This window comes from Mus caroli, chromosome 11, assembly GCF_900094665.2.
Source record: "Mus caroli chromosome 11, CAROLI_EIJ_v1.1, whole genome shotgun sequence".
NCBI classification, from domain to species: Eukaryota; Metazoa; Chordata; class Mammalia; order Rodentia; family Muridae; genus Mus; species Mus caroli.
Window position 1 is genome coordinate 71,863,207 of NC_034580.1, and position 25,567 is coordinate 71,888,773.

Consider the following 25,567-nt stretch of genomic DNA (forward strand, 5'->3'; position numbering starts at 1 on the left):
CTGCACATGTATGAGGACCTGTGTTTTGATCCTAGAATTTGTGTGAAACATGTGGCAATGCATGCCCGTCACCCAAGCGCTGGGGTGGGAGGACAGATGGGCATTCCTAGGTACTGGTTGGCCAGGTAGTCTAGCAAGTTCTAGGTTCAGCGAGAGACCACTCTTATCTCAAGAAATAAGATGAAAAGCAATGGAGGAAGACCTTTAGCCTCCACACATGTACACACACACAGCACTCACACAAAATTTTCTCCACTCAAGGCTATTTCCCCTTAGCAGTAAGTTGATTCAAGAGCAGATGCTGTTTTCCCAGCTAAAATGCTCCGCCGTGTGGCAATAGCACAAATAGTTTCTAGTTCACATCACCACTACCAATTTCAGAAGTATGCATTTCTTTTAAGATTTATTTTTACTTTATTACTTTATTTGTGTGGGGGTATAGTGTGTGTGTGTGTGTGTGTGTGTGTGTGTGTGCATGTGTGTGTGTGTGGTATTTTTGTGGGTGCTGGTGGAGGCCAGATAAAGCTGGAATTATAGAAGGTAAGCCATCTGATGTGGGTGCTGGAAACTGATCTTGGTGCCCCTGGAAGAGCAACAAACATTTGTAACTACTGAAGCATCTCTCCAACCCACAAAGTATGCATTTATTGACAACTGTTAGATAATATGAGGGATTCTCCTTGCTTGGCATTTTGTTCATGTCATGAGGTGTTACAACTAAGGGTTATTATGAACCATTTCAAATGTACTTAACCAAATATAGCTGGTCCTCCATGTCCATGGCTCGCACAGGCATTCCGCCATATTTGCAAGTATAACTAAATGCTGAGTGAAAATATTTTAAAAAAATATTCCTGGAAGCTGGAGAGATGGCTCAGTAGTTAAAAGTGTGTGCTGCCCTTGCAGAGGACTTGAGTTCATTTCTCAATGTCCATGCCAGGAAGCTCAGAAATGTCTGTAACTCCAGCTCCAGGGAGACCAGATGCTTCCGGCATCCTTAGGCACTACTGCACACATGTGCGCATGCTCTCTTTCTCTCTCTAAAAAAAATTCCATCTCTACTGAACATGTACCAACTTTTCCTATTATTCCCTAAGCAATATGATGTAATAACTTTTTACATAGCATTTACATTACATTAGGTGCTATCAGCCATCTAAAGTGATTTAAACTTCCTGGGAGGGTTGCATAGGTGATAGGTAGATACGGTGTGATGTTATCCAAAGAGAATGAGCATCCTGAGATCCTGAGACCTCCCTGTGTTTACTTCTTATGCATCCCTATGGAGACAGAGGACAAGACTGTCTCATTGTTCCTGCACCACACCCCGGTCCATCCAGGCCGCTGTCTCTGTGTGTACCCTTTTCTCTCTCTAGACTATTCAGTGGATTGCTAGCACCTGGGAAAATGGTGATTGGAAAGTTAATGTCTTATCCAGAGGCAGGAAAACATTTACAGGAACATCCTCTTAAATAGATCCTTGGGCAATATTTCAGGAAACAAATCAAGCAAGAACTCAGGCAATAATTTACAACTCATGTTGAGTATTCCAGAAGGCCAAATCTTTGGGCCAAGAGAGCAATGTCAAGTGTTGGGTTAAACTCACAAGGGATTTATGAGCAGCAGGGAACATAGAAGTCATACAAAAGCAGTCGACCTGTGCTCACGTGTTGAAATGTATTTACAGGACAGATAGGTCTCTGTGAGTTCAAGGACAGTTAGCTCTACATAGAGAGCTCCAGACCAGCAAGGGCTACATAGTGATACCCTGTCTCAAATGGTCACGCACACACACACATACAATACATGTGTGCACATGCATGTGTGTGTAGCTGGCACATGTGTGTATATACATATATATATATATGCATGCATATATAAATAAATGTGGAACCCTTTTCATGTGGGGGTACTTTTGTATGTGTACACATGCATGTAGCATGCATGTTGAGGTCATGGTCAATGTTGTATGTCTTCCTCCATCACTCTCTGCCTTATTTATATTTTTATTTTATTTGTATTACATTTTATTTCTTGTGTGTGTGCACAGATACACCACAGCACACATATAGAACTCAGAAGACAGCTTGTGAGAGTCATTTCTCTCCTTTTATCTTGTGGGTCTTGGGGATTCAACTTGGGTGGTCAGGCTTGGCAGCAAGAACCCATATAGGCTTCTCAACAGTTCTCCACTTTATTTTCTCTTACTGACCTTCAAAGTCACCAGTAGGCTAGGCTGGCTGGCTAGTGGGCTTAGCAGTCTTCTTCTATGCTTGGTTTTTTACATAGATACTAGGAGGCTAAACTCTGTACTCTTATGCAGCATTGTGTTTTGTTTTGTTTTGAGACAGGGTTTCTCTGTGCAGCTCTGGCTGTCCTGGAACTCGCTTTGTAGACCAGGCTGGCCTCAAACCCAGAAATCCTCCTGTCTCTCTGCCTTTCGTGTACTGGAATCAAAGGTGTGTGCTACCACCGTCTGGTTAAAATGACAATATTTGCAAGACAAGCCAGCTACCCAAAGTTTCATAGAGAACTTCTTAGTTTTAAATATTGATTCAAAGAAATTGAAATCAAACTAGGTATGGTGTCGCAGTGCTGTAATCCTACCATGTAAGAGTCAGAGGGAGGAAAAATTCAAAGTTGGAGGCTAGCCTGGATTGGATAGCCAGACCTTGTCTCAATAAATAAATAAATATAGCCGAGTGCAGTGGCACACGCCTTTAATCTCAGCACTCGGGAGGCAGAGGCAGGCAGAGGCAGGCAGATTTCTGAGTTCAAGGCCAGCCAGGTCTACAAAGTGAGTTCCAGGACAGCCAGGGCTACCCAGAGAAACCCTGTCTTGAAAAAAAAACATAAATAAATAAATATGAAATCACCATGTGGGTCAAGCGGAGCATCTAGAAGCTGGATTTATTTTAGTAGGCTACAAATGCGTAAACACTGAACCTTATTCAGTTTTGGGACTTTCAACAAAAGCAAATCTCAGAATTCTCTGGGAAATACTTAATTGTAAATGATTTTCATGAACTTGCAAAATGTTTGTGTTAGATTCTGGTCCAGGTCTCTACCCACTATAAAAGTCTTGACCTTCCTTTGCCATCAGAATAGAAGCAGATGACCAGCATATGTTAAAGACCGTGGACAATAAAGGAAGGGCCTGGATGGAAAACTAGCTCCTGTTTGCTGGAGAGTAGCCCTGTCTGCTCTACCTGGGTGAAGCTCCACAGAAGCTCTAGGCAGAAAGCCTGCCTGCTATGGCTCACTGTGCTGTTTCCTCGGGTTTATCTTTGTCACACTGTAAGGTGTCACTGGGTCCCACCACATCCCATTTGCCTAGAGTTAGAGGAAATGTCATAAGAACTTTCTTTGAGGGGAATCGTCTTCCTGGGGGAGTCCCTGGGGGAGTCCCTGGGGGAGGAAAACCAGTTTACTCTGTATCTTCTCTCCATGCCCACACGAGGGTTGAGTGTATGGGTGTGAGTTGTTGGTACAAAGGGTGTCACCCTGACAATAGGGCAGAGCAGATCTGGGAGGAGATGGTGATAGAAATCTCTAGGCACAGGGTGGAGAAATGTAAGTGCCAGCATGAAAGGGGTGGTAGTAGCTGTAAAACGAGTCCCCTTCACCTCCTGAGTGATCTCATCTGCTCTCCACCTGAGCTTGTGTTAGCAACTGCATGCTTTCTAACATACAGTCCCATCTCTCCTCTGTACTGGCTCCTTGTTCCCAACCCCCCATGGACTGGCTGGTTTTGTGTGTCAACTTGACACACATTAGAGTCATCAGGCAGGAAGGAGCCTCAGCTAAGAAAATGCCTCCACGAGATCCAGCTGTAAGGCATTCACTCAATTTGTGATCAATAGGGGAAGACCTATTCATGATGGGTGGTGCCATCCCTGGGCTGGTGGTCCTGGGTTCTATAAGAAAGCAGGCTGAGCTGGGCGTGCTTAATCCCAGCACTCAGGAGGCAGAGGCAGGAGGATTTCTGAGTTCGAGGCCAGCCTGGTCTACAAAGTGAGTTCCAAGACAGCCAAGGCTTCACAGAGAAACCCTGTCTTGAAAAAATAAAAACCAAAAACAAAAAACAAAAAAAAAAAAGAAAGAAAGAAAGAAAGAAAGCAAGCAAGCAGGCAGAGCAAGCCAGGGAAAGCAAGCCAGTAAGCAGCACCCCTCCATGGCCTCTGTATCAGCTCCAGATCCCAGGTTCCAGCCCTGCTTGAGTTTCTGTCCTGACTTCCTCCAATGATGGGCTGTGATATGGAAGCGTAAGCCAAGTAAACCCTTCCTTCCCAGACTTGCTTTGTGGTCATGGTGTTTTGCCGCAGCAATAAAACCCTGACTAAGACATCCATCTCAGCTTACTACAGTGAGGCTCCTACCCACCCTCTACTTCCACTGCAGCTGCCCTCTCTAAGGCCACTATGTCCCACATCTTTCTAGAGTAGTGGTTTTCAAACCTCCTAATGCTGAGACCCTTTAATTCAGTTCCTCATGCTTCAGTGACCCCTCAACCATAAAATTATTTTCGTTGCTACTTTATAACTATAATTTTGCTACTGTTATGAATCATAGTGTAAATATGTGATATGCAGGATATCTGATATGTGACCACCCCCCCAAAGGAGTCTAAACCCACAGGTTGAGAACCAGTGCCAGTGGTCTTATTGGCTTGGTATTCTAGTCAAGTTGACAACCAAGAATGGTCATCACAACTGGCCTACTGGATTTTGAATATATAGCTCCCCAGGTTATCTCCGAGTTCCCTGGCTGCTCCTTTTCTCCCAGCTCCTTGGCTTTTCTCTTGCTCACAGCACCCTTGTAAGGAATAGTAAAAGACCTATAATAACCTGACTGGCACAGCCCTGGGCCAGGGTATGTGCCTCAGCAAACAGAGCTTAGACTGGTCTGCAACCCCCTGAGCACACAGCCCAGCGCCATGTGACCTGAACACCTTGTGCAATTATATGCTGAGGCCCAGGTTACTGACTGACCTTACTCCTCATCTTTTTGGTTCAAGCCTGCTGTGACCTTCCATGGTCACAACCTGGTGTGTCTTACCTATTTCTAGACTTTTCATATGTTTCCTGGACTTCTTGTCTTTCTTTTCCTGTAGGAACCCCAGAGTTGTCATGGTTCAAATAGAGTTCCCCAAATATGCTGAGTTTTCCGTGGTCCCTCCCTTGGTTCAGTGTTTCTTAAACTTTTCCCACACACAACCCCTTGTCACTTAAGTACTTTTTATGTGCCCCTAAGGGATTGCTAATAAACCACAAACTTATTTTAATACAATTCTTTGGCATGCATATAAGGCCAAGGTGAATTTCATACTAATGAGATGGAGGAGCCTACTTATCTTTACAGAAGAATTAAATCTTGCCTGAATACTCGATATTGCAGGGCACGAAGCATCCTCGGCATTTCTTAGAGTTGATCAATAGTTTGGTTTTATACTCTCTATCTCTGAGAGTGATGCTTTGCATAAGTGTAGAAAATGAAAAATGGCAGGAGTTGGCCAGTGGGCTGGCTTAGCAGATGAGGGCATTTGTGCAGAGGGTCTGCATGTGCACACACATGCACACACATAACAAATGGGAGAAGCACATTTAGGGCCATTTTAGAAATTGCTGTGGGCTGGAGAGGTGGCTCAGTGGTTAAGGGCACTGACTGCTCTTCCAGGGGATCCGGGTTCAATTCCTAGCAACTACATGGCAGTTCCCAGCTCTCTGTAACTCCAAGAGCTTAACCCCTCACACAGCACAGACATACATGAAGGCAAAACACCAATGCACATTAAAGAAAAATAAATATAATTTTAAAATGCTGAAATGTTTAAATAAACAAACTAGTCAGTATTGAAATATTTAAAAAAGAAAAGAAATTGCTGTAGAGCCAGGCATGGTAACGCATACCTTTCCTCCCAGGCAGAAGTAGGAAGATCTCATGAAAACAGCCAGAAAGTGTCAGGAATTCTCTCTTAATCCCAAGCCGAAGGTCATCTAATGATCTTTTTATATGAAACACAAGTCAGCAGCTCAAACAGCAATCTTTAAAATCAAACATTTTCACACAATAAAAATCTAACCATGTACTAATTTGACACTTCCATGAAAAAAATGATGATGGGACATATTTAAAATGTTTTTATAACTAAGCCTCTATATTTCTATAAGAGAAGAGCATCTTGCATATACAATAAAACACTGCAATTCGTAGTAGACAATGTAGATGATATATTGCTGAGGTGTCTCAGACATTGCTCATTGGTGTTGCTTGGTGTGACAGCATACACAGGCCAGTGTTCATATCCTGCACTCACATACCAGGCTGCAGTGATGCCTGATGAGGCAACACAGGCTCAGTATTGCCAGACACATGTCAGATTCACCGAGTGCTGAATTGTGAATGAAGTTTAGTCATCACATGTTCAGAAACCTTTTACGATTGCCAACTTAATAAAACTTTAGTTGTTGCTTTTTTATTATGTGTACGGGTGTTTTACTTGTATGCATGTTTTTGTACCATACCAGAGAGTCCACGGAGGCCAGAAGGCATCAGGTCCCTGGAGATGGAACAGATGATTGTGAGCCACTATGTGGTTGCTGGGAATTGAACCCAGGTTCTCTGGAAGAGCAGCCAGTGCTCTTAACTGATTAGCCATCTCTTCAGCCCTGTTGCAAAATTTTCATAACTCACATCCCACCACCAGTTTCATGATCCCATATGGGGTTAAAGCCAATGGATTTAAAAGCTGGGTCTTGGTCAGTGATGTTACCTTTTCTAGTTCAACAGAGAGCTTTGAGGTTAGCCATGCTTCTTTACGCTCCACAATTAAGGCTGTTGTTATCTCCCAAGTGTTCTACTATAATAGCATTCTGACTAATTCCCCTGCCTCCAGAATCTCCCCCCTCCCGGTAACCACCAGATTTTTCTTTGCACAGATCTGAGAATATTGCTCCTTTGTTTAAACCTATTTTTGACTTCTAATTAAGCATAGAATAAAGTCCAGATGCTCAGGTGTGGCATATAAAAGCCTTCAAATCCCAGTCCAAACCTACCTTCCTGGTCCTGCACCTTGCCTCTGATCTCATCACAGTTCTTGCTTTGAACCACATCAAATTGTGGTGCAGGGAGGCTTAGATCTGATCTTGTCATGTACTCCCACGCCTCCTGCCTTTGCTGTTACCTTGAGTGCCCTCTCTCTCATTCTTTGTCTCGTAAAATTCCATCCACTCTTCAAAATTATCACCACCGGTCCCCCTTTTCTTTTTGTGGGGCTGGGGACTAAATCCAGGGTCCTTGTGCACGCTAAGCAAGTGTTCTCTACTCTTGAGCCCAGCCTTATCACCTCTGTTTTTCTAGCGTCTGGCTCTCACTGCTAGCTACTACTTATACAACACTACTGTGAGATAGTATAGGTTCTGTTGCATGTCTTTCCCACATTAATTGTTTTGAATGTGTATGTCTCTGTGTATACGTGTGCACATGGGATGAGTGCCCATGGTAGCCAGAAGGAAGTGTTGGCTGGACCCATTGGAATTGGACTTACAGTTTTCTGACTTGAGTGTTGGGACCCGAACTTGGGTCCCCTGGAAGAGCAGCAAGTGCTTTTATCTGCTGGGCTACCTCCCAGTCCCACACTGAGAGTCTCTTGATGACAAGATTAAAGTTTTAAATTTTTTTTCATATCAGCAGAAACTTGCTGAGTACCTGTTACACCGCAAATGTTAAATACAATTTTATTCTTTGGGCTGAGTCCAATTGGGCAGGAAGTTTGAACATCATTTTTATTGTTTACTTATTTATTTATTTTTGTGTGTGTGTGACAGGGCCCATGATTTCTTTCAGCATGAGTTGTAGCCTGTTTCTCTTTTCTTCAGAAAATGGAAAGAAAAAAAAAAAAAAAAGCCCCACAGGATAGAGTAGTTGATGGGCTCCTTGGAGAATGGTTGCTATGTCGAAGTGTAGGTCTTTAGCTAAGTCTCTCAGGGACACAGAGACTGAATTCTCAAATGACAGATGGCTGTCTGCATGTGGCACTTTCCAGACATCAGAATTCCTCTGAACCATGGGTGATTTTCAATTTAAGACTTAGGTTTTAGGCTCCATGGAAAATCTGAATAATAAGGCTACAGTGTGTATTTGTATTTATTTTATTATGCAGTGGGACTCTCCCGCCCCGTCTTGAAAAACTGATTAGTTATCTTGAAGACTCTGTGTGTGTGTGTGATTTACAGGTTTTGTAGATATTAGAAAAAAAAAAAAAGCATAAAATTGACGTAATCATTCTCCTTAGCCCAAGCTGGGCTCAATAGGAACCACTCATGAGCCTTGCGAAGCCCAGAATGTGTAGATGAAATGAACAGATGTGTATTTGTAGAACCGTGGTAGTAGCTTATGGGTGGGTGGGAAAGAGATTGGTTCCAAAATCCTTTCAAATACAAGAACTTTGTTCTCGCTAGACTCTAAGCAACAAGTTGCAATGGAAAAAAAATGAACAGATTGGTCAGCTAAGTGCCTACAGGAAAAGCCTTTGGGTGAATTTCTTGAGATCTGCCGTCCCATGGCTAATTTTGGGCCCCTCACTTCCTTTTCACTTCACAAAACCTCCTTCTGGCTTCTCAAAAGAGTTCTAAGCGTCAGTTTCCCCAGTGCTAGACAGTGAGGGATCTGGGCTCATCAGCACGGAACCCTCAGCCTCCTTCCTCTAGGAGCTTGGGATCCCGGGAGGGCGCCCTTGCAGCCAGGAAGAGGGATCACAGATGGCGGAGGGCGCAGCGGAGGCGAAGAGTGAGCAATGCTGGCAGTGGGGGCTGCAATCGTGGGTGGCTTCGCCCTGCCGCTCCCGGGCCGAGGTGCCGGCCCCAGCGTCTGAAAGGCCGCCCCTGTCGGCCCTCCCACGGGCGGGGCTAGCCCCGATGGCGCTGACTCAGCAACGCGAGGGGGGAGTTTTGTCCCTCCGCGGACCCCGTTTCTCTCGGCCACCATTGAGCGGGTTTCCTTCTTCCGGCGCTTAGGGTGCGAGAACCAGGTCCGGCCAGCTAGGCAGCGGACTGTAGTGTAACCCCAGAGCTCACCTGAGGACCCTGAAAACTAACGTTTCCTCCACGAAGCAGTTTGGGCGCCATGAACAACGCAGGTGAGGCACCGCTCGTACCACGAGTGCTTTCAGGGGTCCTCTCCCGGGCTCGGCGGACCCGTGAGGCCCGGCGGCGTGAAAGGCCGTGGGATGGGATGGGGGGGGGGTACCTAGGCGAGGGCCGGGATGTAGTCCTCCGGGAGGGCGGGAGAGCACCAGGAGAGAGACGACATCACGCGGGGAGGATGCCGGGAGAGGGCTTTCAGGCTACAGCACTCTGCAGGATGCTCTTGCGAAGTTAAATCTAGGATCTACGGTGACCCTATCCTAAAGCTGTCCCCGTCAGCCTCTTTGGGAGGGGGTATAATTGTAATGGCGTTTGATCTTCCCACAGGACTAAATTCGGAAAAGGTAGCTGCTTTGATCCAGAAACTAAATTCTGACCCTCAGTTCGTACTTGCCCAGAATGTCGGGACCACCCACGATCTGTTGGACATCTGTCTGAGGAGGGCCACGGTCCAGGGTGCTCAGCATGTGTTTCAGCACGTTGTGCCTCAGGAAGGCAAGCCAGTCACCAACCAGAAGAGCTCTGGTGAGGTCTTCGACTTCTTGCCTACTTTACTGACAGCAGCATATTTTGTTGTCCTAAAAATGGCCCTGGGATAACAGAGCTTTGTAATGTTGACAGAACTAGTAGTAAGACAGAGAGAAGGTACTAGAAAAGGGCAGGCCCAAGAACATCACCTGTGTGGTGGCTTCGGTGTTCTGTGGCCTATTAGCATTTAGTTTGTTTCCTAACGTGACAGATGGTGGTCTTTGAATGCATATCATCATGTTGTTTTGATATTATGTGCTGTTGGATGTGTGCGGTTTGTTCTCGTGCAGTATTTATCTTAACAGTTCATTTAGAAGTAGCAGAAGAGAGAAACAGCTTATAAGGTTGCAGACAGATAAACCTAAAGCAAAAGATGAGCTATGTACTAACAGATTTGGCCTGTGCCAAATAATTAATAATTAATGGAAAAATATCCATACCGTAGGAGATGTGCCAGAATTGCCCTAAAGTCCAAATGTATAAAATAGAAAAAAACATAAAGTGATTACAACAGATCGTGACCGACTAGTTTTAAATATGCTCTGTGGTTGCAGCTGGAGTTGCTATGCTCATAGTTCCTGTCAGTACTTACTTTGTAGTATTTTTGAATTCTCATTCCTTGCTGGCTGAGAATTCTTGTTTTGCTGTCTACTGTCCAGTTACAACTGTTGAAAATACATCTACACTGAGAGATTGGTTATCTAGGAATCCAAACAGGAGAAATAGTCTCAAAAAAATTGAACCAAAGGGACCTTGCTTTTTTTTTCCCTTTTTTTGGAAACTACTCCAAGTCCATGTGTATCGACAGAAAATACATTATTGCTACTTAAGGCAATTCAAAGCTCAAAGAATACATTTAACATGGGTATTATTTTGCTGTGTGTCAATTATACCATAGAAAATTTGATTTTTAAATTTTAAAGGAAAAAAATTATGACCTTGCAATAATCTTATTATGTAGTAGAAAGTACTTACTTAGCACTCACAGGCCTTCGTTCAGAAGGACTTGGGATGTGTGGTCTGTCAGATGATCTGGTTAATATGTCACAATAATCTTACATGGCCTGATCGCAGTCTCTTAGGGTAAGCTTGGAAATGTTAATCTGGAATCGGGCAGGTGGTCTTATGTGATAGATCATGTTACTCCAAATACTAATAGAACATGAGCATAGTACATGGGTGATGTAATATACTTCTGTGAAATATTCATCTAAATAGCTCACCCAGAAGTAGCAGAAATAGGAATGGTGTACAGGAGAGAGGCAGTGTATAGATAAGCCTAAAACAATGATGACTCTATTAAAAAACACAATTTAATTTTTTTCTTTGTTACAAAATCACTCTTGTTCAGTGTAGAAAATCTGTAACCTACCAGTAGGGGAGTGGTTTTTTTTTTTTTTTTTTCTGTTTATCCACCAAGCCTTTATTCTCTGTATGAGTGCTTTTAATATAAGAGCAAACTAAGAATTTTTATATGTGCCTTTTATAAACCTTCTCATTTGACCATGTGTAGTAGACATGGTTTCATGTCTGTGAAAATATATCCAAGTATGTCAAAAATTTCCCTTTAAATTTTCCTCCAGGTGAGTGCTACCCTTAATTCAAGGCCTCACAGAGGCTCTGTGTTTTCTAGCCTCTCCTGCAGTGGAGCTATGCTTTGTTAAAGGTAGCACTCTGAAGTTACCCTAGTCTTCACTAGTGTGGAATGCTTATAGAGATTAGATTTCCTCTGTTTTGAAAGTCAAAATATTTGAATGTCCTAAAGACATGACCTCACTTAGAAATGGTGGGTGTCATTGGAAATAGACCTTTAAAAACTCAAGTGGATATAGAAAGTGGTAAATTGCAGAAGCTCTGATTATGCATTTACAGGGGCAAATGAAAACATGATTATGTTCTTAATGCTTGTCATAAAATCTTCAGGGACGCCATCATGTGTGCATTTAGAACTTTGTTGCATCAGGAACGTACTAAATGGAGGGATGGTGGTGTGTTGTGGTTGAACATTAGGATCTAAGGATAGCAGAGATTCTGGTGGCCAGGGGCATAGGAAGGGTGTGGAGCTGTGAAACTGAGCGGGAAGGTAGAGAAACAGCCCTCTGTGGCACAGCCTCCTCCTGCCTCCACTTCCCAGTGTTGGGATCACAGGCATGTACTGCCCTGTCTAGCTTATGCAGTGCTGAGGATGAATCCAGGGTTTTATTGCATGCTAGGTAAGCATTCTGCCAACTGAGCAGCATCTCCATCCTGGAACAGTGGTACTTCTCAGCATGACTTTGTTGTCCTTAACATGATTTTTAAGAAGAAAGTACTTTGGTATTTGTTTTGATTTGTTTTTAAAATTTATGTCTCAATTTTTAAATTATTATATTTTAGCTCTTTGGCTGAAGTGAGCCTCCTGCTTCCTTCCTTCCAAACTTATCATTTGTGTTTAAATGTTTATATAACCCAGTTAGTTAAATACCTCCTTTAAAATGTAACAACTCATTATTGAGAAAATAGCTTATGTTTAATGTTTAGCTTAGTACTCACTGTAAGATGAGTGCTATTCCAATTTAAGGTTTTTGTTCATTCCAAATTAAGATTTTTTTTTAAAGACTTATTTATTTTATGTATATGAGTACACTGTAGCTGTGTTCAGACTCACCAGAAGAGGTCATCAAATCCCATTACAGATGGTTGTGAGCCACTATGTGGTTGCTGGGAATTGAACTCAGGACCTCTAGAAGGCAGTCAGTGCTCTTAACCACTGAGCCATCTCTCCAGCCCCAAATTAAGGTTTTTGTTCTCATATCAAGCTCAGGTGATTGTATCTCCTTAGCTCTCTCTGTCCAGAAGCAGGATGCTTGTTTTTCCAAGTTCTCACCAATCTGAGCACTGTCAAGAAGAAAACGGACTTTTCCCCACCTTACTAATAATGTCTTATGAAGAACTTAAAAAAAAAAAAAAAACAGTGTCTTTACCCTCTGTGTCCTTTTTGGACATCATGTACTCTATTTATGATCTCTGTTCATTTTCTTTCAGTGTTTCTAGGTTATCCTAGAACTCACTACATTATCCAGGCTAACCTTGAACTCATAGCGATCTTCTTGCCTCAGCCTCCTAAGTACCAGGGTTACAGGTATGTGCCACCATGCCTAACCTACAAGGTTTCGGTTTGGTGTGTGTGTGTGTGTGTGTTGGTGTTTGAAATGCTAAGTTTCTCCGTGTGACTACATGTCTTTTATTTTGCTTTGGATTTAATATTTCTGTTCTGGGTTGAGGCTGTAGCTAAGTTGATAGAATGCCATGTACAAATTCCTGTATCACATAGAACCAAGCTGGGTGACATACACATGTAATTCTGAAGGAGGAGGGTCAGGAGTTCAAGGCCACTCTGGCTGTGTATAGTAGGCTCCAGGACAAGGTGGCCTACATGGTACTCTGTCTCAAAAATAAACACGTTTAATATTTCTGTTATTTTCAGTTTAGTCTTAATGTCCAGCTCTTACCATGGCTTTGATGTTAGAAGTTCATTTGGAGCATTGATCTATAAAACAGTCATAACGTCTTGGTTTCCTTTCTCATTGTAGGACGATGCTGGATCTTTTCTTGTTTGAATGTTATGAGACTTCCATTCATGAAAAAATTTAACATTGAAGAATTTGAGTTTAGTCAATCTTACCTGTTTTTTTGGGACAAGGTAGGGGACTGACCTTGCATGTTTTTTTTTTTTCTGTTTCCATAGCAGCCTAGTTAGAGGCAGCCTTCATATTAGTTTGCTTTTCTCGTTACAGTATATCTTTTCATGTGATACCATTCTGATTTCCTCAGTATCAGAACTCGATCTTCTCAAAGACAGAAGGACATTTCTTTATTTTCCTTTTGTGGCATTAGGGTCAGAGCCAGGGTTGCTGGTGTACTGTTGATGAAGCTTTAACCCTGAACTCTCGCCCCACAGCTGCTTTCTCTTTGGTGGGTGGCTGTGTTTTCTGAAGAAATACCAAATCTATTAACTCACTGCTTGTGGTTTCTTTATGTAAAATGTAAAACTTTGTTTTTAGCCATTTCCCTTTCAAACATCTTTACTTAGATCATCTGGTTTGGTTTGTTTTTTGCTTTTTTGGTTTTTCGAGACAGGGTTTCTCTGTGTAGCCCTGGCTGTCCTGGAACTCACTTTGTAGACCAGGCTGGCCTCGAACTCAGAAATCTGCCTGCCTCTGCCTCCCGAGTGCTGGGATTAAAGGCGTGCGCCACCACACCTGCCTTCATCTGGTCTTTTAAGCACCCACTGTCTTCATTTGGTAGCACTTTTCTGAAGAAAAAAAAGCAACAAATATTTTTATTTCTTTTGAAAATCTTTAAAATATAACTGTCCATGAAGTGTTTACTGATTAAAAATTCTAAAATAGCAAGATTTATTTCAACGCTGGAATGTATATGCAGCACACAGATGCAGTATGTTGAAATATGTATGCAAGTGTAATTTAAAAACTTCAGATATTCTTTTGAAGACAATATACTGGTACTTAATTACCAACTTCAGTTTTAAAACCGTACTCTATTGAGCCCTTGGCTGGCCCAGGAGTCCTTTCTGCTGATCATACCTGTCCGTGGCATGACGAGCTCCCTTTTCCTGTAAGTTTATTTATGTCCTCTCACTTTAGGTTGAACGCTGTTATTTCTTCTTGAATGCTTTTGTGGACACAGCTCAGAAAAAAGAGCCAGAAGATGGGAGACTGGTGCAGTATTTGCTTATGAACCCTACAAATGATGGTGGACAGTGGGATATGCTTGTCAATATTGTTGGTGAGAGCCTTTCTCTAATGGAATTCTAAGCTCTGCTCTTGGCAATAGGGCATTTCTTTGGTGGTAATGTACACAGTGACTGGCTTCCAAGAATAGTTATGAACCTTTACTTCTTATTCTCACTTGTGAAGTCCATCTCTTTAAATAACTGACAAAGAAATAGATACTATGAAGGTTTCATTGGAGAAGAATTAATTAGGGGTAACTCCCCGTAAAAAACAAAAATACAGGGAGGGGCTGGAGAGATGCTCAGTGGCTAGAGCACTAGTTGCTCTTCCAGAGGACCTAGGTTTGATTTCCAGCTCCCACAGTGTTCCATAACCACCAGGGTACTAAACATTCTTTTCTAGCCTTTACATGGTGCACAGACATACATGCAGGCAAAACATCCACACACACCAAAGCAGTTTTAAAGAAAGCACCGAGGACTCAAGAAGCACACTAATAGGGCTAAAGAGATGGGTAAGCAGTTAAGAGTGCTTACTCCTCTTACAGAAAACCCATGTTTAGGTCCCAGCACCTATTGATGGTTCACAACTGTCTGTAAGTCCAGACACTCTTTCTGGCCTCTTCGGACACACACATGGTGCATGTAAATAAATACAGGCAAAACACTCATAAAACAGAAATTGGAAAAGAAAAGGGCATTGTTTTGGAGGCGTATGTTCATGGCAGAGAGCTTGCCTGGCAGACATATGGCCCCAGGTTTGACCCCTCGTAGTGCAAACAGCAGCAACCAAACAACAGAGCGACCAAACAAAACCCTGACTTGTTTGAAAATGTCCTTAACCAAACATTTTCCTTTGGGAGAAATGCTGAGTGCTTTATAAAGTGTGATAGGTAACAATATTAGAATTAATTTCAAGGTAGATAACTTCATATTAAAAGCCCATTTAAGGGAATGGAGGTATGGTTCAGTAGTAAGGTACTTTTCTCAGTGTGCTCAAGGCCTTAGGTTCAGTCTGCAGAATCAAACAAACCAATAAGCCTGGAATGTCTGGGGATGAAGTTGAGTGGCATGCACGAAGCCCTGGGTTCAATCCTCAGCACCAGGTGTACTGGCATGCATGTCCCTGTAATCCTCTACCTTTTGAAGTAGAGGCAGAAAGGCCAGAAGTTCAAGGTTATTCTAAGCCACATAGGGAGTTTGAGGACAGGCTGGGCTACATGAACCCTTTCTCAAGCAAGTAAACAAACCCCACCTCTGTTTATTAATTTAGCTTATTTTAAAGCAGCCAATAATTTCATCAGGATTTCTAATAAGAATTCATTTTTACTTTATTGAACACTAAAATTTGTTGTCTTTTAGAAAAATACGGTGTTGTTCCTAAGAAATGCTTTCCCGAATCGCATACAACAGAGGCTACCAGAAGAATGAATGATATACTGAATCACAAGGTACAGAATAGGAGGAGGGACTGGGGTAGTTCACTTGACCTAAACTGTAAATGATTGATTCTTTCTTTCTTTCTTTCTTTCTTTCTTTCTTTCTTTCTTTCTTTCTTTCTTTTTTTCTTCCTTTCTTTCTTTCTTTCTTTCTTTCTTTCTTTCTTTTCTTCCTTCCTTCCTTCCTTCCTTTCTTTCTTTCTTTCTTTCTTTCTTTCCTTCTTTTCTTTTCTTTCCTTCCCTCCTTCCCTCCCTCCATCCCTCCCTCCTTCCTTCCTTCCTTCCTTCCTTCCTTTCTTTCTTTCTTTCTTTCCTTCTTTTCTTTTCTTCCCTCCTTCCCTCCCTCCCTCCCTCCCTCCTTCCTTCCTTCCTTTCTTTCTTTCTTTCTTTCTTTCTTTCTTTCTTTCTTTCTTTCTTTCTTTCTTTCCTTCTTTTCTTTTCTTCCCTCCTTCCCTCCCTCCCTCCCTCCCTCCCTCCTTCCTTCCTTCCTTCCTTCCTTCCTTCCTTCCTTCCTTCCTTTTTTCTTTTTGATTTTTTAAGACAGGGTTTCTTTGTGTAGGTCTGGAACTAGCTCTGTAGATCTGGCCTCCAACTCACAAAGATCCACTTCCTTCTGCCTCCAGAGTGCTGAGATTAAAGGCATGCACCACCATGGTCTGGCCTATAACTGGCTTGTTAAAGAGACATGATAACTATTGAAATAAAGGTTTATCTAAAGCAGTGTAACTAGATGTTAGCTTTAAGAAATCATTAAGGGCTGGGTGTGGTGGCGCATACCTTTGATCCCAGCACTTGGGAGGCAGAGGCAGGTGGATTTCTGAGTTCAAGGCCAGCCTGGTCTACAGAGTGAGTTCCAGGACAGCCAGGGCTACAGAGAAACCCTGTCGAAAAATTAAAAAAAAAAAAAAAAAAAAAAAAAAAAGAAAGAAAGAAAGAAATCATTAAGGGACTAGAGAGATGGCTCATTAATTAAGAGCACTGACTGCACTTGGAGAGGTCAGGAGTTCATTCTTGGCAGCCACATGGTGGCTTATAACCATCTGTAAGGGATCCGATGCCCTCTTCTGGTGTATCTGAAGACAGCCACAGTGTACTCATATACATAATATTAATTAATTAATTAATTAATTAATTAAAAGGGGAGAGCATAAATCTCCCTCAAACAAACAAACAAAAAGAAATTAAGATTACTGTGTTTTGTTTCTGTTGAGTTTAGTGTTTTCTCGTACATATTCAAGGAAAAAGACCCTGGGTTCAGTTAACATTGGTCTCTGTACACAGCTTCCGTGCTGCTCATTTGATTCTAGTGGAGATGGAGTGAGCCTACTTCATGCACTAGCAAAACCAAGCAGAACAATTTGTAAGACTTCCTTTAACAATGTACTTTGTTCTTAGGCTTACCCAGACCACATCAGTGTGGTTCAGCCACCCACTGAGGATTTGATGTAGTCACTGAACTGTTTTTTATGGCTTAAGTAACCTTAATGAATCATTTCTCCTCCACATTTTCCCAGGGTTGGTTATAAGCCTAGTGCAGTGGTGTTCTGCTTGCCAGATCTCTTTTTTGAGAACTGGGAGTTGCCAAAATCTGCCACTCTTATCTACAAAGCTGAAATTAGATCTGTTATCCCCAGGGAAAAGAGTGCATTTAAAAATAAACATAGATATGTCTCCCCAGTTTTAAATGTAGACTGTTTTCTACCCAGGAAACTCTGGGGACTTTTATCCAAAGGCTAAAGGATCATAAACCTTAACTTTGGATTTTATTTTGAGCGAGAACAAGTTGCTTTAGCACTGTAGTTCAGATTTCGGAATCTCCTTTATGCAGTCATGGTCAGAGTGACTGGCAGAGAAGGTAATGCTAACGACAAGCAGAATTCTAACTAAGAATGTGTAAGAGTGCTGAGTGTGGTGATGGTCTGCCTCCTGCTTTTCTAAGGGTGGAGGGCACTGGCCCAGATGCCCCTCCCCCCCAAGGGCTGTGAGTCACAGAGCAAGATCACCTCTATCCAGTATTCTTTGGGAATAATCCACATTTTTCTCTTTACTGAAAGTATTTTTCACTGTCTGTTTAAGGGGACCATTTGGGGAAAGTCATTTGTTTTTATAAACGTTGCCCAGGGCATTAGCTGTGCTGTGGTGATATGTTAGGCTTATTAACAGCGTGTGTAACTACTGGAATGCTGAATAAGTTTCTATCATAGATGAGAGAATTCTGTATACGGCTTCGGAACCTGGTACACAGTGGAGCAACCAAAGGGGAGATCTCATCTACACAAGATGCCATGATGGAGGAGGTAAGAATTATTTGGGCTTTGTGGCTGTCTAAAAAGCTCCCGGAATAGCCTGTTAAGCCACTATGGGGTGTAGTCACTGCGGTGAATGTTTAATTGAATGAAAGCTACTTTTTATCACTTCAAGGTAAAGACAAAAGGATCAAGAGTTCAAGGTCAGCCTCAGCTCTATAATCTTGGCTACAAAATACCCTGTCTCAACAAAACAGAACAACTACTCATTTTAAAGCTGAAAAAAAAAGATGAAATTTACAGTTGCTTGCATTTTAAGGACTTGTACTGAAGTCTCCTAATTCCTAGTTTAGTTTAGCTTCTATATAAAAAACCTCCCATGCATTTTATAAATAATGCCTTCTGTGAGTTTGGCACTGAGGGAATAAAGATGAAAAGGCAAGTTTCTGTTTTCAAAGGCCCAGGTTTTGTGTGGCATTCTCTCCTCCCCTCTCCAAATCCTGGAGACAAAATTTAGGGCCTCATGTGTGCTTCTCCATATTTCAGGTTATGTAGAGAGGATATTTGAACCAGCAGTAGGGATTTACCATGCGACTAGTAAGGACTACGAACCCAGGCAGAGGAGATTGTGTATATAGTAGGGTGGGATGTAAGGGATCTTGGGTAAACAGCAGAGTGTTTGGGTTTATTCTGCAAGAATAAAGATGAGGAGCTGTTGATGGTTATATCTGTTAAAAATAATGTATGTGAAATACTTGGAAAATTTAAAAGTTGCCAAATAGATATCTGGTGTTAACGGCATGTATTATCAAGGGGGATAAAAGTCTTTATTAATAATATCCACATTCAGTACTAATAGATAAGAAGCTGAAATTCTCTGGAAAGAACAGCCTGTGGACACATTGGTGGGACCACTGTTTAGGACATGTGTATGGAATGGCCTAAGTTTTTGGTCCTTCAGTGGAAAACCTTGTTTAAAGAGGCAGTGTAGGCATAGAGGAACATGTGTACAGAGTCAGATTCATGCATTTCCTGCTCAGCTGTATCACTAGGGACAGGTTCTGTCATCTAACCTCAAGTCTTGGTTTGTTCATGGGTTACATATCCAGTGTCTGACATGACAGCTGTTTCCTACATATTGAATAGATGAGTGTACAACATTTATTTGCTAAGTGTATTTAAATTATATTGAACTTTCTTAAATGTTCTATTGAAGGACAGTATCAGTACAGGAAGAAAGAGACTTTAGAGTGAGATGTACCGTGGACTTAAATTTTGACCTGGTTACCTACGTCCTGTTGTTTTTGTGTAGCTCACTAACCTGAGACACGATTTGGAATTTAAAATACTTCCCTCCTTGGAATGGTGGGAGGGCATGGGGTGGCAGGGAGGTCAAAAAGAATTAAATGTCAGAGTGCAAGGTGCTAGTGCCCTGTACATAGCAAACATTCAGTTCCATGCCTTCTCTTCCCTTCCCATTTGGAATGATGCCCTTTCGTTGATGCCATTTTTCCTGACAACTTGCATTAACTTGCAATTTGATTAAGGTAATGGGAACTTAGTAGGGGTGAAGACTGTACAATCAGGGTTCAGCAAGTGACTCAGCAGGTACTGATGAGTGCCTGCAAGCCTGAGGACCCAAGTCTTTGGGATCTACATGGTAGAAGGGAAAGATGGAATCCTCTGATTTCTACACCTGTATGCACAAATATATAAGTGAGTAGTAATTTTTAAAAGATTGTGCTAATGGTTATGGAAAAGGTCCAGATAGTATTTCTGTTTCTTAAAGATTTACTTTTACTTTATGAGTCCCGCCTGCTGTGTCTTAAATGCAGGAAGTGCAGTCCAGTGCCCACAGAGGTCAGAAGAGGGCATCAGATTCCTGAAACTGGAGTTACAGACAGTTGTGAGCTGCCATGTGGGTAGCTGGGTCATTCTGTAAGAACAAATGCTCTTAACTGCCCTAACTATCTCTCTAGCCTCCAAATAATACTTCTTATAGATCATAAATGTCATATTGGCCTGTGGTGTTCGCTTTAATGATCCTAGGATTAATAATATGTCTTAAGATTTACGTCCTAACCATAGGATTAGTAGAGGACAATGAATGGTGCAGAATTAGAGGCATACATTTTCATATGTTTTGGTTTGTTTTCTTCTCTTACCCCTCCCTTGAAATCCAGAGATGCTGCTTTACCACGTCCTGAGTATGGGTGTTTTGTTCCTGTGATTGTTTACTTAGTGATTTATTCCATCCATTCACTACAGAATCTATGTGGTAGATTTTTAATTTTTTACAATCTTCCAAATAACTCCTTATCATTGAACCTGACTCTTTGGTAATGAAGAGTCTAGCTTCATTTAAAGGCACAAATTAGTACCTCTGTTTTACCTAGCCTTATGGGCAAGTCTCAGCAATGACTTCAGTGAATAACCATGAAGCTAAGATAGCTTGAATGGAAGTTGTTTATGCCAAAGGTGTTTTTTAGAGAGGAGTGTAGGTGGTTTGCGGACATGACAGACTCAGCAGATCTGTTTTAGAATCATGTAGCCACATCAATTATAGGTGTTCTCCATGGGCTTGCTCTTTAAGCCTCCATATTCCGTCAGGATTATTAATGTATTGTCTTTCAAACTGTGGTATGTTAAAAATAAATCCTAAAACAGATACCAAAACTAATACTTGTCAGGGCCATAAAAAGAGAGAGGAAGTAATTTTGATGGCTTAGGAAACCATCAGTGGTTCTTAAAAACATTAATGGGGCTGGAGAGTTGGCTCAGTGGTTAAGAGCACTGGATACTTTTCCAGAGGACCTAGGGTCAGTTTCTAGTACCCCCATAATGACTTATAACCATCTGTAATTCCAGTTCCATGGGGTCCTATACCCTCTTCTGGACTCTGGGCAACAGGCACACGTGGGTAAATACTCATGCACATAAAATACTAATTGGTGGTGGCACATGGCTTTAATCCCAGCACTCAGGAGGCAGAGGCAGATCTCTGAGTTAAGGCCAACCTGGTCTACAGAGTGAGTTCTAGGATGGCCAGGGGTACACAGAGAAACCCTGTCTTTAAAAACCAATAAGCAAACAAACAAATAAACCTTAAAACAAAACAATGAGCTGAGGATTCAGCTCAGTGGTATAGTATTTGCTTAACATGCTTAAGGTCTTGAATGTCCAGAGGACAGGAAGTGAGAGGATCTGATAACGTGTTTTCCAAATTATCTGGAAATTACCCTAAGATCCATTCCTATTATCAATGACAATCTATAACAATACCCTAAAATATTTTTAGGTATATACTTTTAGTTTTGTATGTATGTCTGTGCCTGAGTGTAGGTATGTGTGTCGTGTGTATGCAGGAGCCTGCAGGGTCAGAGGAAGCTGTTGAATCCCTACAACTGGAGTCATAGTGGTTGGGTTCTCCGCAAGAGCAGCAAGTGCTTCTAACCATTGAACTACCTTTCCAGCCTCTAAAGCTTATAAAAGAAACAGTGTCCATGTGTGTGGGGGTATGTGTGTGAGAGTGCAGTGAGGACACCAGAAGAGGGTGTCAGATGAGATACATGCAGCTGAGTATAAGCCGCTTGATATGGGTGGTTGGAACCTAACTCAGATCCTCTGCAGGCGCAGCTAGCACTCTTCACCACTCTTAATAATCTTTGCAGCCCCAAGATTCATTTTTTACTTATTTAGATTGGTCTTCCTGAGGTCAAAGCTGGACTAAGAATGACAAGAGTGAGCCAGGTAAGGGAGGGCAAGGACAAACACCCCACATCCCATGATGGAAGAAGCTGGTGTCCCAGAGTAACAGAAAGGCACTGTGGCTTGAGCCTGGGAAGTGAGGATGGAGTCAAGTGGAACGGATCACAAACGAATTGGCAACTGGCTTAGTATAGGACCCAGAGCTGTGGTGAAGAGACTGCATCTTAATCTTTGTAAGAAAGCTTTTAGGGAGTTTAACCCAATATTTTGTTTAAAATATCTGTACTTTGAAGCTGGGCATAGTGGCACACACCTGAAATTGTAACATTAGGGAGGCTGAGACTGGAGAATCACAAGATTAAGGCCAGAATGTAAGACTCTGTTTCAAGGAGTGTGTTTGTGTGTGTGTGTGTGTCTGTGTGTCTGTGTGCATGCGCGCATGGATGTGTGTATGCATGGATAGAGATAGATACCTTCACTCTGGGGGTTTTGAGAGCAGATTGGAGAAATACAGAAACCAGATGGAAAGTTAATTGTAACCACACAGGCGAGAGCTTATAGCAGCTTGGCCAGGGTTAGTGCGAGTGAGAACGGAGAGCACTGACATCCCGGCTTTATCTGGAAGAGATGCTATTAGGGCTTGCCAGTGAGTTCTCTGGAAGGCAAGGAAGGGTGATGTCATGGTGTCTTGAGGGAAGATTGGAGATATGAGGGAAGGCTTTAGGCAGGAGTAGGGAACTAGTGTGTGGGAAAAAATAATGTAAAGGAGAGACATAATAATTGAGAAGATTTGAGGAGAGAAAGATAGATATGGTCTAATGAAGTACTTACAAACTTTTAAAGTCTATGTAAAGTATTACAGAAAATAAAGATAGCTTGAGTGGATCCACAGTGGGATGTGTGTCTAGTTCTTTAATTCATATACCTCTCTGGAGCAATCTCAGAAACACTTTCTGGTTACCCCATGAGCTCATTAACTCTTACTGTCCCAGAGCGGCATACACTCTGGTGTGCCTTGCACATTGCTGCTCTGTCCAAAGATAGACTTAGTGCCCTTAAGTCTCCTTACCTAGGTAGTTTTTTGTTTTTAAGTAGCTCTTGCCCTTGTCTTCTCCACCAGGAAGCAGGAGAGAATGTTTTCCTCCTGTCCCCGCTCTCTGTTCCTTAGTCAGAGGTTCGTTAGGTAATCCTCTGACCTCCTGAACTGCCTTCAAAGTTCACATCCTTGTGAAGATGCTGTGGCCAGACTGTCAATGGTTCATTTTACCTTTAAACGGAGTTTCTCTAGCAGTAAAGTAGGAAGTTCAGGTAATTGATTTCTTTTTTGAGGGGGGAGGGGCAGGGGCACAGAAACTAGCACCCTAATTTTGTAAGCTATTCTAAGTTACAAATCCTCTGGTGTCAGATCCACCTAAACCGGGGACCCCTGGCTATGTACATTGTGCCTCCATGCTCTCCCTGTCCAAAAGGAAGATTCGTTCTCCTGCCTCGCTCTTCTTCTCTAGGTAATTGATTTCTTAAGAACATTGTAGCAAGCTGGGCTCTGAGGTACATACCTGTAATCTCTACTCTTGGCAAGCTGAGGCAGGAGGTTTGCAAGTTTGAACTTCTAAATTAGATGGTAAGACAGTATCTCAAAACAATAGCATTGTAGCTTTGTACTTTAGAACAATGGAAGTAACTAAGTTTTACTGTGCTGTAGATTTTTTGATTACCTCAATAATCATTGCTTCTGAGGTTGTGACACCTCTACATAGTTCCAACTTTCTGAACCGGATAGTTCCAACTTTCTGAACCGGTTTCCTCTGAACTACTGTCTCCTAGCCTTCCATCCATTCACTGCCTACTATTGGCTGGTTTAAATTCTCTAATTCTCACCTTGGGAATCTTTATGACTGCCCTCCCCTGGAACATCCTTCCTCTCTCACCTGTCTGACTCCTCTGTCTTCCAGATATGGTCATGAGCGAGCAAGAGAGTCGACTCTTCCCGTCTGTGTGTCTTTAAATTGAGGGGCAGTGTTCTGAATCCCATGCTTTTTGTGCCTTTTTAAAATTTTTTCCTTTCCTTATGCAGATATGTCATTTGCCATGTTAGATACCAATTAAAATAGAATTTCTTGACAAAATTAGACTCAAAATTTACACTCTTGCCTCCTTAGAAGATGTATTTATTGGTGTTTTGCCTGTATGTTGTTTGTGTGAGGGTGTCAGATTCCCTGGAACTAGAATTACAGATGGTTGTAAAGCTGCTGAGAATTGGACCCAGGTCCTTTCAAAGAGCAGCCAGTGTACTTAACTGTTAAGCCAACTTTCCAGCCCCCTTAGAAGATGTATTTAACTAGAGTTAGGAATTAGATCTTTCTGATACAGACTTCAGCTTTTCTGAAGGATTATATGTTAGACAAAGATTACACATTCCCAAAGTAAGAGTAGATTAAATTTTCAACTTAATTGGCAATTAAATTAATCAGAAATTGAAAGCCAGGTGCCCTCAAGAGGCATGACCAGCCATGCCCAGCATGGCTTCTCTAGACTGCCTTCTTCCTAAGGTACAAGGGGTTAAAGACATGAGAGAATTTTTTTCCAATAACTTAGTACTGACTGAAAAGAATAACTAAAAGCAATTGATTTTTTTTTTTAATCAAAATCAACAAGACCACATAGTTATTGGGTTTGGGCTTTGGGGAGGTAGAATCAGGTCCAGGGCGCCTCTGTTGTTTATCTCTCTGCCTTTAGTTTTCCAGTATTTTGGAAAGCCCACATTGCCTAAGCCCATCCCCCTTGACTGTATTAGTACTTTTTTTTTTTTTAAATCAGATTAACTTAGTTGGCTCCAAAATCACAGTTACAAGACACAGACAAGGGACATGCACCTAGCACTGTTCTAGGCATTGGAAATTTAGCACAAATGGGGAAGGGATTCCTAGTTCTCTGCAGTTAACATTCTAGTAGGCAGAGACAAATGAAATATGTAAAAAGCATAATAGTCCCATTGAGAAAATGAAGGGAGGAGCAGGGGACTGGGAGGAGAGAGGATCCCAGACTCACCAGTGGCTCACTGGGAGATTCTAACGTGTGCCCACACTCTGGGAATCACGGCTCACTCTTGAGCATCATCTGTGTTAGGAATGCCAGTTAGATTTTGTGAGACTCAGATGGCACTCCTGCTTTTTGTCCACCAGAGAGCAGACTTGGATATTTAATATTGTCATTTTTGTACCTTTGAAACTAGTGTTATTTCAAAACAGAGACTCCTTTATATATCAAGAAAATACAGTCTCATGAGCCTCAGAGATTGTACTTTGGAAGGTTTCTTAAAGTTAAAGTTCATTTTTTGTTAGTTGATTGGAGCCAGAAATTCCTTCCACATGGCTGCAGATGGACTCAAAGAGATTTGGGTAACTTACCGCCATTACAAGCAGCTTAATAGCAAAACTACATGTCTTTTTGTTTGTTTTCTGAGACGGGGTTTCAGGATGTAGACTAGGAAGCCCTTGAACTCTCAGAGATTGGCCTGCTTCTGTCTTTCAGTGCTGGAATTGAAGACATGTGCTATGAGCTACTCCTCTCTTGCAAAACGATGCCTTTTGTTTTGTTTTGTTTTTTTGTTTTTTTGAGACAGAGTTTCTCTATATAGCCCTGGCTGTCCTGGAACTCACTCTGTAGACCAGGCTGGCCTCGAACTCAGAAATCTACCTGCCTCTCCCTCTCAAGTGCTGGGATTAGAGGCGTGCGCCACCACTGCCCAGCTCAAAACAATTTAAGTTG

General features: G+C 42.1%; 1 protein-coding gene across 1 annotated transcript in view; it reads left to right on the plus strand.

The window, feature by feature from the left end:
- The first annotated feature begins 8,893 nt into the window (after positions 1–8,893).
- Blmh (bleomycin hydrolase) overlaps positions 8,894–25,567 on the plus strand; it is a 41,962-nt gene continuing 25,288 nt past the window's right edge. Inside the window, exons 1-6 of the mRNA XM_021175793.2 lie at positions 8,894–9,136; positions 9,471–9,668; positions 13,244–13,353; positions 14,318–14,459; positions 15,769–15,857; positions 18,050–18,142. Of these exons, the coding sequence (XP_021031452.1) occupies positions 9,124–9,136; positions 9,471–9,668; positions 13,244–13,353; positions 14,318–14,459; positions 15,769–15,857; positions 18,050–18,142 (645 nt within the window). The 5' untranslated portion in view covers positions 8,894–9,123. The remainder of the gene's footprint in view (positions 9,137–9,470; positions 9,669–13,243; positions 13,354–14,317; positions 14,460–15,768; positions 15,858–18,049; positions 18,143–25,567) is intronic.